This window comes from Hemitrygon akajei, chromosome 32 (assembly GCF_048418815.1).
Source record: "Hemitrygon akajei chromosome 32, sHemAka1.3, whole genome shotgun sequence".
Classification (NCBI taxonomy): domain Eukaryota; kingdom Metazoa; phylum Chordata; class Chondrichthyes; order Myliobatiformes; family Dasyatidae; genus Hemitrygon; species Hemitrygon akajei.
The window spans coordinates 31,249,491-31,264,616 of NC_133155.1; the positions used below are offsets into that span (position 1 = coordinate 31,249,491).

At 46.7% G+C, this 15,126-nt stretch overlaps 1 protein-coding gene across 5 annotated transcripts in view; it reads right to left on the reverse strand.

Moving 5' to 3' along the window:
* Window positions 1-12,242, reverse strand: part of LOC140719754 (SH3 domain-containing kinase-binding protein 1-like) — a 158,787-nt gene extending 146,545 nt beyond the window's left edge. For all 5 annotated transcript variants that reach the window (XM_073034596.1, XM_073034595.1, XM_073034600.1 and 2 more), the window contains exons 1-3: window positions 12,130-12,242; window positions 5,460-5,617; window positions 4,220-4,280 (exon numbers count right to left, since the gene is read on the reverse strand). In XM_073034596.1, the coding sequence (XP_072890697.1) occupies window positions 4,220-4,280; window positions 5,460-5,617; window positions 12,130-12,133 (223 nt within the window). In that variant the 5' untranslated portion in view covers window positions 12,134-12,242. The remainder of the gene's footprint in view (window positions 1-4,219; window positions 4,281-5,459; window positions 5,618-12,129) is intronic.
* Between the last annotated feature and the right edge of the window lie 2,884 nt (window positions 12,243-15,126).

A 15,126-nucleotide genomic window follows, 5' to 3' on the forward strand; every position in this document is an offset into this window, starting at 1 on the left:
GTAATACCATCCAAGATCGATCCAAATATTCTCAAAAAGAGAGAAGCATGGATCTGTGGATCAACTGAGGCAAAGGGAAATACATGGGCACTGAGAGTATGACAGGCCAGCAGGATGGTACGAAAAAAATCACAAAATGCTGGCAGAACTCAGCAGGGAGTGACGTCAGGTAGTGACGACGTTTCGGGCCGAAACCCTTCATCAGGATGGTACAAAATGTGTTTTGTATTCAAACTAGTCAATGAAATCTCTGCCATTTTCGTCAAGTGGGTTAAAATACAAAAGACAGAAGGCCCTGTACAGATTGTATTTTGTACAATGCATTTCATTTCATTCGGGCCAGTGGTTCTCAGGATTAATACATGGACCATAGACAGGTTTGCGGTGCTAACTCCCCTAAATAGTATAGCAGTTAGTGTGGAGCTCGGTTCCAATGCCGTCTGTAAGAGGTCGGTACGCCCTTCCCACGAGTGCGTGGGTTTTCTCCAAGTGCTCCGCTTTTCTCCCACATGCCAAAGATGTACAGGTTGGTAGGTTAATTGGTTATTGTAAACTGTCCTGTGAACAGCCTAGGGTTAAATAGGCGGGATATGGGGTGGTGTTGCTCACTGGGCCGGAAGAACTCGTTCTGTGCCGAATCAGCAAATAAAATAAATAAATGGTCTGAAAGTATTAAGTTAGGAGCTCAAGTTGTGTAGTCTAATGCTATAGTCCAACAAGTACAGAATGGTTCAAGGGTTCAATTTAATGCTCGAGAATGTATACAGTATAGAAGCTGAAATCCTTACTCTTCACAGATACCCTTGAAACAGAGAGAAAAAAACTCAAGGAAAGGGTGACAGAAAAATGTTCAAGCCCCGAAGACCCCTCCCCCTCCCAAGCTCAAGCAGCAGTAAAGCATGAGCCTTACCCCACTTGTTTCAGCAGAAAGCATCAGCCCCAACCACTCACCAAGCAACAGGAAGCCCCCAATGACCATGATCTACAGTCCATCAAAATCTACTGTTCATCCTAACACCATGACATCTCAATGAACAGCACAATCAAAGGTGGATGGAGGGTGATTATTACATCTCGAGGGAGAGACCAGAATTGAGGAGGAATTAAAACTGCAACCACGTCAAGGCTGTGTGGTAGCATAGCGGTAAACGCAATGTGGTAGCAAGCTGTTTGTATGTTCCGCCCGTGACCGCATGGGTTTCCTCGGATGCCGCGGTTTCCTCCCACATACCAAGCACATATGGTTAGAGACAGTGGATGTGGGCATGCTATGTTGCTGCTAGAAGTGTGGCAGCAGTAATGACATCTACCATAATCCTCGGTGATTTGATTTGACGCAGACAACGCATTTCACTGTGTGTTTCAATGTTTTGATGTGTATGTGACAAATAAAGCTAATCTATACATTTCTCATTCAGCTATGATATCAAAAGTACTTCTCCAAACAAAAGATGGAGGAAGTGCGAAACTGCCTCTCCCCAAGTCTGTTTGCGTTCGGGACCTGAAGATGTCCTGGTATCGATAACCTCTGCTGGAGTATTAAGGTTTGTGAAAGAAATTGAGACGATCAGGCATAGAACAGCCATGAAGTGAACAAGTTGGAGCCATTTCAACATCCCCGTGTTTCTGTGTGAATCTACAGTATTTTTCATTCACTTCTTTCCTTTAGATTCAAATATTTGAACAAGAGTCTTTGAGCAAGATGTCTGAAACTTTGCATGTAAAAAGAATGTAAAGTTCTGCTGAGACTTTGGAGTTTTATTTGTAAAAACTGTAATTAGCTGTCATTAGCAGGGAATTTGTGCTAGCCTGTGTTCTGCAGCTGGCCAAACCTAGCTAAATGCACTAGAAGAGTTACTTATGCAGTGCCAAGACCTTCCTGAGTGGCTAGAGATTCAAAGATTCAAGGTACATTTATTATCGGAGTATGTACGCAGTACACAACCCTGAAATTTGTCTTCCCGCAAACTGCCACAAAACAAAGAAAACCATGGAACCCATTCAAAGAAAATCATCAAACCCCCAACATGCAAAGAACAAGTGGCACAAATAGCACCAAAACATGATGTCAGGTATTTCTGATAATTGGCCATTTCTGTATCAGAAGCACTGCAGCCTGTTTGTGGACCACATACTTCCACAAGGAGGAATGGGATGGCGGCTAACATATTGATGCACCATCAATAACTCACTCTGAGATGTAAAAGCAAGGTATCGGCTTTTATTGACTGGAAGAAGGAACAAGCAGTCAGTGACCACTATACTACATCCTGGAGACAGAGAGGCCGGGCTCAGACCTCCATCACCTTTATACCGGGGTCTGTGGGAGGAGCCACAGGAGCAGTCAGCAGGGGTCTGTGGGAGGAGCCACAGGAGCTGTCAGCAGGGGTCTGTGGGAGGAGCCACAGGAGCTGTCAGCAGGGGTCTGTGGGAGGAGCCACAGGAGCTGTCAGCAGGGGTCTGTGGGAGGAGCCACAGGAGCAGTCAGCAGGGGTCTGTGGGAGGAGCCACAGGAGCTGTCAGCAGGGGTCTGTGGGAGGAGCCACAGGAGCTGTCAGCAGGGGTCTGTGGGAGGAGCCACAGGAGCAGTCAGCAGGGGTCTGTGGGAGGAGCCACAGGAGCTGTCAGCAGGGGTCTGTGGGAGGAGCCACAGGAGCTGTCAGCAGGGGTCTGTGGGAGGAGCCACAGGAGCTGTCAGCAGGGGTCTGTGGGAGGAGCCACAGGAGCTGTCATCAGGGGTCTGTGGGAGGAGCCACAGGAGCAGTCAGCAGGGGTCTGTGGGAGGAGCCACAGGAGCTGTCAGCAGGGGTCTGTGGGAGGAGCCACAGGAGCTGTCAGCAGGGGTCTGTGGGAGGAGCCACAGGAGCTGTCAGCAGGGGTCTGTGGGAGGAGCCACAGGAGCTGTCAGCAGGGGTCTGTGGGAGGAGCCACAGGAGCTGTCAGCAGGGGTCTGTGGGAGGAGCCACAGGAGCTGTCATCAGGGGGCGTGTCCAGACAGGTATATGTAGTTCACCACACATATAACAATTATAAAATCATGGAATTGTCTCAATGCCATCATGCAAGTGGAGCTTTTGCTTGGAGCTATCCAATTCATCCCATTCCCTGGTCTTAGGAAAGCTTTCCTCAGGTACTTACTGAAAACACATGTGTGAATTCCCTTCCTCTCTGCTCTTGCAGGCATTGCGTTCTGGATTTTAATATTCATTGTGCTTGGCCTGTCTCAGCCCTTAGCCATTTTGAAGGCATGCCAAATCTTCTCTCAGCATTCTGTGCTTAAGGGAGAACATTTCAGTGAATGGTTTTTTCCCCTCCTGCAAACTTTCTGAAGACTTTATATCTTTCCTCGAGTGGGATGCCCAGGTTTTGATGCAGTGTTCTAGTGTGGGCAGACCGGTGTTATACAAACATTTACAAAATGGCAGCTTCTCTGCTGGAGACACGAGAGACGGCAGATACAGCAATCCCATTGCTGGCCCAGCACAGAATAGAAGAATAACACTGCATATTCCACATGGGTAGCCTAAAACCCAGTGATATGAATATCTCCCCTTAACCTTTCAGACCCTTACAAATCAAGACCCTATCAACACCCCACTTTAAGTATACCCAACCACCTGGCCTCCACTGCCATCTGTGACAATGAATTCCGCAGATTCACCACCCTATGGCTAGCGAAGTCCCTCCTCCTCTCTGCTTTAAAGGACAGCCTTGTATTCTGGGGCTCTGCCTTCCGGTCACCTCTCACTATTGGAAGCATCCTCACAGTGAGCTCTCTATGTAGTCCATTCAAAAATCAATAGGTGTCAATGAGACTTCCCCCTCATTCTTTTAAACTCCAGCGGGTACAGGCGCAGAGCCAGAAAACACTCCTCATACTTTAACAAAAGTCTTAGACCTGCAGCGTCAGTGATCTCCTTTCCCACAGACGCTGCCACGCGGAGTGTTTTTAACAGGGTTAAAGTCAGCATCCAGGTGCCTTCTACTGACAGCAGCCATACATGATGCTACAGTGATGGCTTCTGGGAAATGTAGTGCAGTTGCTGGACTCAGGGTCAGGTTTTGACTGGGTGAGGTCAGTGGGAAGGGTGAATGGTGACGCAGCTGACTGGGATCAAGTGCAAAGGAGCGGAGGGAACTGAGTGCTTCCCTCCCCTCCTACTGCAACGTTTTAGTGAATGCCAAAGCCCACTGAACACACAACAGAGACTTCACTTACTCCTACGAAGAGAACGAGGTTGTAGAGGTTTTCTGTCAGTAACTAGCTGAGACGGCACTTCCTGAAAAACATAAACGTGAGTTATAATAAGCTACATCCACATCAGATACCCTGTGTAAAGGCAGAAGTTTCTACAGAGTCTTCCATCTGCAGGCCCCTCGTAAGCCACAGGGGCAAATGTTAAGGAACACACACAAGATGCTGGGGGAACAATGCAGGTCAGGCAACATCGATGCAAGGGGATAAACAGTTGATATTTCAGGCCAAGAACCTTCCTCAGCACTACCGATGAAGGGTCTTGGCCTGAAACATTGACAGTTTATCCCCTTCTATACACGCTGCCTGGCCAGCTGAGATCCTCCAGCATTTTGTGTGTGCTGCTCTGGATTTCTAGCATCTGCAGAATCTCTTGTGTAAGGTTTAAGTGAGGGTTTTCATGGTGGCCACAACTGGGAAATCGTAATTGAAGCCGAGCAAATCAGCTTAAGATTTAGGACGACACAGGGTGAAGCTACTGCCTTGCAGTTCCGGGGAGCTGTGGCTTTGGCCACCTCCCTGGGTGCTGTCTATTTGGAGTTCCTCTGTCTTCCCTTCGACCGTGAAAATTTCCCCTGGGGTGTTCCAGTTTGATTTTCCTCCCACTTCCCAAAAATATACCAGAAAATTTACCAAGATTTACCAAAGATTTTATTTGGCTGTTGTAGATTTGACTGGGACGAAAGTGAATGACTGAACAGGTGAGTTGTGGATGTGGGGGGGGGGGGTGGGGGTGGGGTGGCGGGCATGTGGGAGAATTAAAAAGGGTTGTAAAGGGATGTTTGATGTGAGTATGGGCTCCCTGGGCTGAGACGCCCTGCCTGCCCTCCACGTGATCCCCTGTGGAGTTTGTGCATTGTTTCGGGTTCATCTGCCGGTTACAGCAAACTGGGAATAATGCAGACCTGCAAATATGGCGGGAAATGGAATCGTAAGACAGTTGCAGAAGGAAAGGAGTATTTTAATGTTTCCTTCACCCGGAAACCTCAAGACACTTTCTGGATCATTGATTCATGCCTTCCATTCAGATGCAGAACAGGGAGTTGTCAGAAGGTGTATTGATCAATAACATACATTTTATTATGATTCACACTATGGCAATTCATTGGCCTGTTCAAAGCTAAAGCCTCCATTCTGAGCAGCAGCTTGCGTTCGTTAACCATGATCAAAACACACGTGATTTTCCCGGCCCTTTCCCACTCACCTCAACAAATACCCTTGGGAAACGGCCCCATTTCCCGTTCAATTCTCCTTCCCACCAGCCTTTCTTGTCAGTGCACTTCGAATTCCTGATGATATCCCCAGTCTGGAGAGACAGCTCCTCCTCCACTTTGGTGTCATAGCAACTCACAGCAACAAATTCTACGAGGGCATGAAAGCAAAATGTGTGTTAGGAGGGGGTCCAGAGGAGAAAGCAGCTGTAGGAGTGCATGGGGATGGATGGGAGACAATGGTCGGTACCTGGAACAGTGAAAAGATTCCAGGGCGTGACATCCACTGGGCACGTAGGCAGGAATAGGATGAGCATTTGCAAGGAACACCAATTGGAATGATTGATTGATGCCACCGATATAACGTCTCATTCAATGTTAGCAGAAGTAAAGAGGTGATTGTTGACTTCACAAGGCGGAAAGGAGGATGGGCATGAACCAGGCAAATTGGGAGAGCAGCAGTGGAGAGGGCCAGCAGCTTCAAACTCCTGGGCATTAATATATCAGCGTCACGTGCTGAGCCCAGCAAGCAGATGTGATCACAAGGAAGGTTCGTCAACATTTTTACCTTCTTTAGAAGGTTAAGGAGATTCAGATTATCAACAAACACTTCAACAAATCTGAAGCAACACATATGAAATTCTGGAGGAACTCAGCAGATCAGGCAGTATCTGTGGAAATGAACACGCAGTCAACAACTTGAGCTGAGACCAGTCTTCAGGACTGAGAAGGAAAAGGGAAAATGCCACAATGAACAGGTGGTGGGGAAGGGGAAGGAGGTTAGCTGGAAGGTGATAGGTGAAGTCAGGTGGGCGGGAAAAGTCAAGGGCAGGAGAAGAAGGAATCTGATAGGAGATGAAAATGGACCACAGGAAAAAGGGAAGGTGAAGGGGACCCAAGGGGAAATAATAGGCAGGTAAGAAAAGGCAAAAGGTCATAGAGGAGGTGGGGGGGGAATCTTTATTTGCCAGAAGGAGAAATCAATATTCATACCATCGTGTTGCAGGTTACCCAGACGGAATAAAAGTTGTTATATAACCATATAACAATTACAGCACAGAAACAGGCCATTTCGGCCCTTCTAGTCCGTGCCGAACGCTTACTCTCACCTAGTCCCACCGACCTGCACTCAGCCCATAACCCTCCATTCCTTTCCTGTCCATATACCTATCCAATTTTACTTTAAATGACAATACCAAACCTGCCTCTACCACTTCTACTGGAAGCTTGTTCCACACAGCTACCACTCTCTGAGTAAAGAAATTCCCTCTTGTGTTACCCTTAAACTTCTGCCCCCTAACTCTCAACTCATGTCCTCGTTTGAATCTCCCCTACTCTCAATGGAAAAAGCCTATCCATGTCAACTCTATCTTCCCCCTCATAATTTTAAATACCTCTATCAAGTTCCCCCTCAAGCTTCAACATTCCAAAGAATAAAGACCTAACTTGTTCAGCCGTTTCCTGTAACTTAGGTGCTGAAACCCAGGTAACATTGTAGTAAATCTTCTCTGTACTCTCTCTATTTTGTTGGCATCTTTCCTATAATTTGGTGACCAGTACTGTACACAATATTCCAAATTCGGCCTTACCAATGTCTTGTACAATTTTAACATTACATTCCAACTCCTATACTCAATGCTCTGATTTATAAAGGCCAACATACCAAAAGCTTTCTTCACCACCCTATCCACATGAGATTCAGGGAACTATGCACCATTATTCCTAGATCACTCTGTTCTACTGCATTCTTCAATGCCCTACCATTTACCATGTATGTCCTATTTGGATTATTCCTACCAAAATGTAGCACCTCACACTTATCAGCATTAAACTCCATCTGCCATCATTCAGCCCACTCTTCTAACTGGCCTAAATCTCTCTGCAAGCTTTGAAAACCTACTTCATTATCCACAACGCCACCTATCTTAGTATCATCTGCAAACTTACTAATCCAATTTACCACCCCATCATCCAGATATAATGAATATGACATCCAGATATAATGTATATGACAAACAACATTGGACCCAGTACAGATCCCTGAGGCACACCACTAGTCACCAGCCTCCAACCTGACAAACAGTTATCCACCACTACTCTCCGGCATCTCTCATCTAGCCACTGTTGAATCTATTTTACTAATTATTCCTAGTTATTCCTCCACCCTGTCATCAGCCACATCTTGGCACAAGGAGGCCACCATAGACCAACACATCGGAACGGAAATGGGAATTGTGCCACGGGGAAGCCCAGCTTGTGGTAGATGGAGCGGAAGTGCTTGATGAAGCAGTTTCCCGGTTTATGACAAGTCTCACCAATGTAGAGGAGGCCGCATCGGGAGCACTGGACACAATAGAGAATCCCAGCAGATTTGCTGTGGAACGTGTACCAACTGGTTGCACAGTGGCCTGGTACTGGAATTCAAATGAGCGGGGACGTACGAAGCCGTGAAGAATCATGGACTCGGCTCAGTACATCACGGGCACAGCCTTCCCCGCCTTTGGAAATGTCTGTAAGAGGCGCTGCCTCGAGAAGGCGACATCCATCATCTGGGCAGGAGGTACAGAAGGCTGAGGTCTCACACCACCAGATTCAAGAGCAGTTATTTCTCTTCAACCACCCAGCCACCGAACGGATCTGCACAATTCTAATCATTCAGTACAACATCACTACGACCACTTTGACCACTCCGTAGTAAATTGGACTTCAGTTTTATTCTAATCATGTTCATTCTTGTAAAAATTATGTACAATTTATCCTAATTTTTTGTGAATGCTGCCTATCTGTTGTTGTGCCATGCATATGACAATAAATTCAGCTTTGAGTTCAACTTGCTACCTGTCCACTTTGCTTGGGCCAGCTGTAGAGTCCAGCCTCACTGACCCTCTGCACCCAGGAGATAGGAGAGAGGCCTCGTGGTGAATAGGCCCTCAGGAGAGGTGCTGCCAAAGCCCTCATCCCGGATTGGTCTGACAGCCCATGCCCAGAGGTAAAGACAGTGGGAAGGGTTGAGGGAAAGGACCTCGGTCTGCTCACTGAAACAGTGAGGCTTTAATTACACAATCCTTTTAATATCTTCATTCAACGGACGTGGGCCTCACAGGCTGAGCCAGCACCTAATTGCCCATCCCGCATTGTCCTTGGTCATGAGCTATCTTCTTGAACCACAGCAGTCCTCGAGTCCTTGCACAGTGCTTTTTGTGGGCGGCAGGGGAGAGTTCTGGAACTAGGGCCCAGCATGGTGAAGGAACAAAGCTATGCTTTCAACTCAGGATGGTATGTGGCATGGAGGGCAACTTCCGAGAGATGGTGTTCCTTGTGCTTTTGTGCCTTTTACCTTCTAGCTGGTAGAGGTGGTAGTTTTGGAAGATGCTGTCCAAGGAGTTGCTGCAGAGTATCCTGCAGTTGGAATAATCTGTTGTTACTGTATGTTGGTGGTGGAGTGAGTGAATGGGGTGCCCAACAAGCAGGCCACAATGTCCTGGGTGGTGCTGTGCGTTCTGAGTACTGTTGAGGCTAAACTCATCCGGGCAAATGGGGAATATTCCGTCACCCTCCCGAATTGAAACCTGTAGATGGTGGACAGGCTTTGAGGAGTTTGGAGGTGAGTTTCTCACCACCAGACCTTTGCCCCTGGAGCAACAGACAAAACACAGGAGGAGCTCAATGGGTCAGGAGGTAGGTGAACAGAGTCAGTTTGATTCGGGACTCTTCAATACATGAATCTTTAGAGGTCCATGGTTTTAAATTAGACCCCTCATTTTTATTTAGATGAAGAGTTTCATCCAGAAAGGTTGACTGTGTATTTCTGTGCTGCCTGAGTGGCTGAATTCTTCTGGTGTTTTGTGTTACTTCCTGATTCCAGCATCTGAAACCTTGCGTGTCTACCTTCCGAGCCTCTAGTCTGCTTTTCTATTTAAAGATTTTTGATATGTCAAACATTGTTGGTGGTGCTATGCATCGTTTCAAAGTTAAATTTAATTAACAATAGCTAAATAACGCATATGAAAACACTGACATGCTGATAAAACCATTCAACTGCAATTATAATCAAAAGCTCAGGATGACAATCCTCATTAAAATCAAGGGGCATCAGAGAGGTGGATCCCTCAGTGGAATGTTGGGATTGGGAGAGGTTGATCCCTCAGTGGAATGTTGGGATTGGAGGGGTGGATCCTTCAGTGGAATGTTGGGATTGGAGGGGTGGATCCCTCAGTGGAATGTTGGGGTTGGAGGGGTGGAACGTTGGGATTGGAGAGGTGGAACGTTGGGATTGGAGGGGTGGATCCCTCAGTGGAATGTTGAGTTTAGAGGAGTAGATCCCTCAGTGGACTCCTCAAACTGACATCATTTTGGTTGCAACTTTTGCTCAATTTCTCATTCCCGATACAGAAACTCGTACTGACTTGCACAGTCAGACAAAACCCTCGATAATTAACTTGTATAATTTCCAGGATTTCCACAAAAACGACTGAGCAAGTTGCAGGAGACATCAGTGATCACTGTCACCCCCGTCACTGCCACACCTCCCCAATCCCAGTAGCTACCTACCCTTTTTCATGACATCTGCTAATCTCAGCATCCTGTTTGATTGGTTTTCACCCCACACAGCATACTCCAGACTCCTATGCAAACCAATTCAGAGAATTAGTGCCTGAATTGTGTTTGATTGTGTTAGGCCTTCAATTCCTTTGTCTCACAGGTACAACGATGCAGGGCTGATGTTAAACAAGTAATCGAGATCTAGGCTAATAATTATCAGATATGCTATCAAATCCCAGCACTGCATCTATTAAATTCAGTTCATAAAATGAAACCATAATAGTGTTGGTGTTTGTAACATTACTGTCTAAATTTAAGATTTTAGGTATGAGACTATTCCATTAGTTAAAACTCTCAATTTAACCAATCATATCCTTTAGTCATCTTCAACATCTGAATTAGATAACGCGTTAACCTTCTCCATGCAATAAATTTATCCAATCTAAGCAACCTACCCACGGGACTTAACCTTTTAATCTGGCTGTCATTGAGATAAATTTGGTTCCCAACATGACAGAGTCATCATACCCTTTCTCCACCACCCAGATGTGGGTACAATACATGAGGGGGGCTCCGTACAACTGGAGTAGAATTGGACTGCAACTCGTTTTTGTGTTTGCACCCTAACTTTCTGTAACTCGAAAACTCTTGACCTAATGAGAGTGACTATTATCTCTTATTATAAAATCAGACATGTGCCTTTGAGAGTAGATGGTGGAAAAATCTCTGCTCTAAGAACTAGAGGACATAGGTTTAAGGTAAGGAGCGAGCAATTTAGCAGGGCCCGGTGGGGGGGGAGCTCACCACAGAGTGTGGTGAGTATATAGAACGAGCTGGCAGAATGAAGTGGCTGAAGCAGGTAGTAACAATATCTAATAGACATTTGGACAGGAACATTTAAAAGGCTGTAGATCAAAATGTGGGCAAATAGGACTAGTTGGTATAATGGGCTTTCTATGCTCTATTGCTCTGTGACTTAAAGGCTTAATTATTATTTCTTCTCTCTGTGTCCATCTCCTATTTCCCTGTTCAAAAATTAAACACATTACCCTCTCAAAAAATCAATGAGGCTGATGGACAGATCTAGTTGGAAAAGATTTGTAGCTCGGGTTGAGGATGTTGCTGAGTGGCTTTCCGAGCTGACTTGTTAGCTTGCAGACATTTCGTTACCCACATCGTCAGTGCAACTTCGAATGAAATGTCGGTGCTGCAAATTGTTTGTCTTTTATGCGTCCTGTGACCCACAGCAACAAACAGACTAATCACAGGACACATAGAAGACGGGTAACAGAACGCCTGCAAGCTAACAAGCCGGCTCAGTGAGCCACTCAACAACAACAGATCTAGCGTTTCTGTCTCCGTGCTGGCATTACTTGACCAGTTAACATTTGACTAACTACTCAGTCACTCTGGCCCTAACAGGAGATGTAGTTGCAGGAATCCACAGCTCGTCTCTAAAGTTGACAACACTGTGCAAGAAGAGGTATCATTTAGCACAGATTACTTTGGATCTAACATACTTCACTTCATGTTTCCAATTTACCCAGTTCCGAGCAAGTTTGACTCCCTCACTCCTTTAAAGAGCAGAGGTAAAGCTCCATGGGAAAAAGTGCCTGAGCTTTCAAGCCTGTTAACTGAGAACCTTGATGTAAGCACCAGTCTAGTGACCATTGCCATTCCAACACGTTCCAAATCGAAATATGTGTCTAAATGAGCTAGCCGTATGTCACAGGCATTTAAGTCCATGAAAGCAATATCCTCCTTAATTGCAGTCTCCTGCCTGCCACCCCCACAACTAAGAGCTTAAATACATTTAAATTAGGTCCTGATGAAGGGTCTCGACCCAAAACGTCAACTCTTTATTCCTTTCCTGCTGAGTCCCTCCAGCATTTTGTGTGTGTTAGCCTTAACTCCTTGCCAGGGCAATCTATCTAAACCTTCCTTGGTATCGTTGTGTGCCTGAGTCTCCTTCAAGTCGTACAGTTGTTCACCAGGAGACACGCACCAGCTCCCAGGACAATTAGTTCATTGTGGTTTGTCTCTCAACCCCTCTCGAGCCGATCGTACTGCCCTCTACGTGCTTCTTACTTGATTCCTGGTTGCTGAGCCAGTTGTACTTACCCATACTCTTTGCTCCGTGATCCACTTGTACAGTTCCGCTCAGAGAAAAGGCCACCCTCGAGAATTAGTGGTAAGAATGAGATGCACGCTTCATTACAAGAGAGCCTCCTGTGAGAACTGCTGTTTGAGGAAGAGTTAACACATGACACTTAGCATACCAGAAGTACGGGCAACCACACAAACAGGTGAGGCAGGTTTGAAGCAATAATCTTCCGCTAAAGAAACTCGTGTAACCACTTACGAACGTGGCCCTGAGGCATCCAGAGGGCTGAGGGGGAGATGGTGATGGTGAAGGAAAGGGACCTGCATTTAAATAGCAACATCTGCAGCCACAGGACATCCCAAAGAGATATCTGGGTAGGCAGTGGTCAAGGTTATAATGAGCAAGGCAACTAATTCATCAACAGAAAGCTTCCCAAACCACCCAGCAGGCTCCCCACCCCCACCCCTTCTGGTTCTTTCTTTTCTTATCAGATTCCATCATCTGCAACCTTTGTTGGTTCCACTATCACTTCCTCACCTCCAGCATTATCTCCACTCTCCCTCCCCTACCTGAGCATGTGAATGACTAAAAGATGTAATCTGTCAGAACATTACAGTAAATTTAAATTTAAACAAAAACAACTGCAGATACTGGAAACCTAAATTAAGGAGGCTCCATCTGTCATCAAACCCGCCTCACCTGGATATGCCTGGCACCTGCCAGGTCCTGCCCATGCCTCCCCCTAAACACTTTGGATTGGCTGTCTCCCCCTTGCACAGTCAGTAGTGGCTGGAGCCCCTAGTCTGTGAATCTCTGTCAGCCTGCTGGAGAAGTCGAAGAAATCAATGGCCCAGTATCTGTGAATCCAAGGGTCGGCTGGAGGCTGGAGACAGAAGACGGCCTGGCCTGGGGTTGGGGGACCGTGTATGTGTGTGGGTGGAAGCTGGTGGGAAGGGGGAACGGGGCATGTTTACTGTTGTTGCTTTGTCGTTTGCCATAGTCTGTTTTGCAGTGTTCTGTGTTGCTCTGCTGAGCATAGTGGGCAGGCTCTGTTGCCGTTGGAATGTGTGGCATCTCTTACAGGCTGCCTCCAGCATATCCTTGGGTGTGTTGGCTGTTAACATAAATGATGCATAAACACAAAAAATAAATCTGAACCAGATCTGTTGCACAGCCCCAACCAAGAGCCTCATCTGCCTCCACACTTCTTCGACACTTTACCTCTTGCACCTATCATCTTCCCCCTTTCCCTCACCTACCCTCCCTCCCCCTCACTTGGTCTCACCTATCAACTACCAGCTTGTACTCCTTCCCCTCACCCTACTACCTTCTTTTGGGTTTTGCCCCCTTCCTTTCCAGTCCTGATGAAGGGCCCTGGCCTCATAGACTGTCCATAGACGATGCCTGACCTGCTGAGTTCCTCCACTGGGAAGATGCTGGTCTTGCTTCATAGATGCTCCTGTTGGGGTATTACTCCCAGCAGAACATCAACCCAAGTAACAGCACCTCCAACAATGCTGCATTTGAAAGTGAACTGGGAATTTGTTATTGTCGCTAAAGGGCTGGGCAAAATGGCCAGTGACAAAATGGTCTTACTATTGCATAGAGTGACACATGCAAAATGCTGAGAGGAATAAACAGCCGAGACCCTTCAGCAGGACTAAAAAGGGGGCAGAAGCTAGTATAAGAGGGTGAAGGGAAGGGACGCTGGCTGGTGGCGGGTGAAACTAGGTGGGGGGAAGGGGAATGAAGTGAGAAGCTGGGAGGTGATAGGTGCAAAAGGTATTCACTATTTCTGGTCCCATTTGTTTTAATTTTCTTCGATTTCTTTCAACACTGTGGTCAATTTTTGCTGTTACTGTATTTAAACATTGGATACCTTCTCAGTAAAGGCTCAGATGTTTAATTCCTGAAGCAGTGAGAGCTGGCGGGTGATCAGACCCTCACCACTGGAGCATGGTCTCCAGGATGGATCAGCGGGACCTCCGGCTTTACAGCTGGCAGACAATGCATCGGAAATCTTATGGGCTCTTGGCTGGCCTTCAGAAGTGGAGGAAACGATTGTTTCTGGAACTTAGGGAAATATCCCAAGACAAGGAATGTGGGAAGCTCGGAGGGAGAGACAGACTCAGAAATCGAGGTGATTGACTCAGGCGTGAAAGGAAATGGAAATGGAAATGGACTGAGGGCCCAGGCACAACACACAAGATGATGAAACTGGGAATGAAGGTTTGGATGGAGACAATGACTCAGGTGAAGACATGTCGGAGAAGCTGGTTACTTTAGAACTGAAAGGATGAACTAAATAATGAAAGATCCTCGAGCAGGCAGTGGCAAGTCACCTCATAGAACCATGACAGGTCCTCTCATGAAGGTGCTCCCAGTTCATTGAGAAAGCGGACAAAAGAATGGCGACATATTATCAAGTCAGGACAGCACGCAACTCGGAGGAGAACCTGGAGGTGACGGTGTTCCCATAAGCTTGCTGACAGGTTTGGACGATGCTGTCAGAGCTGGATTAGTATCGGCGGCCACAAAGCACTGGCGATGGAGGTACTCAATATTTGGAGTGAGGAGTGGAGTTGATGTGGTGCCAATCAAACAAGTGATCTGTCCAGCGTGGTGCCGAGCTTCTCGAGCGTTGTTAGAGTTGCACTTGTCGAAGCAAGTGGAGAGTCCCTAGGTGGGAACCATGGTACCTTAGATTCAGGCTGAAGGGCCTGTGTTCACTCTGTATTGCTCTGACTCCATTCCACCTGTAGTTGCTGGAGAGGGTGTCCGATCTGTCACTTACCACAAGAGACCCAGATTCTGACCTGCTCTTCTAGCCTTGATGTTTATGTAGCTGCTGCACCCGAGTTTCTGATCAACAGCAAGCCCTAGAATGCTGTTGTAATACAACTCACAAACTGAGAGCAGACCACTTGGCTCTTCCAGCCTGTTCTGCCATAAATTGTGACCTCATTTCTACATTCTGTCCTACTCCCAGTAATCTTTCACCCAGGTGCAATCAA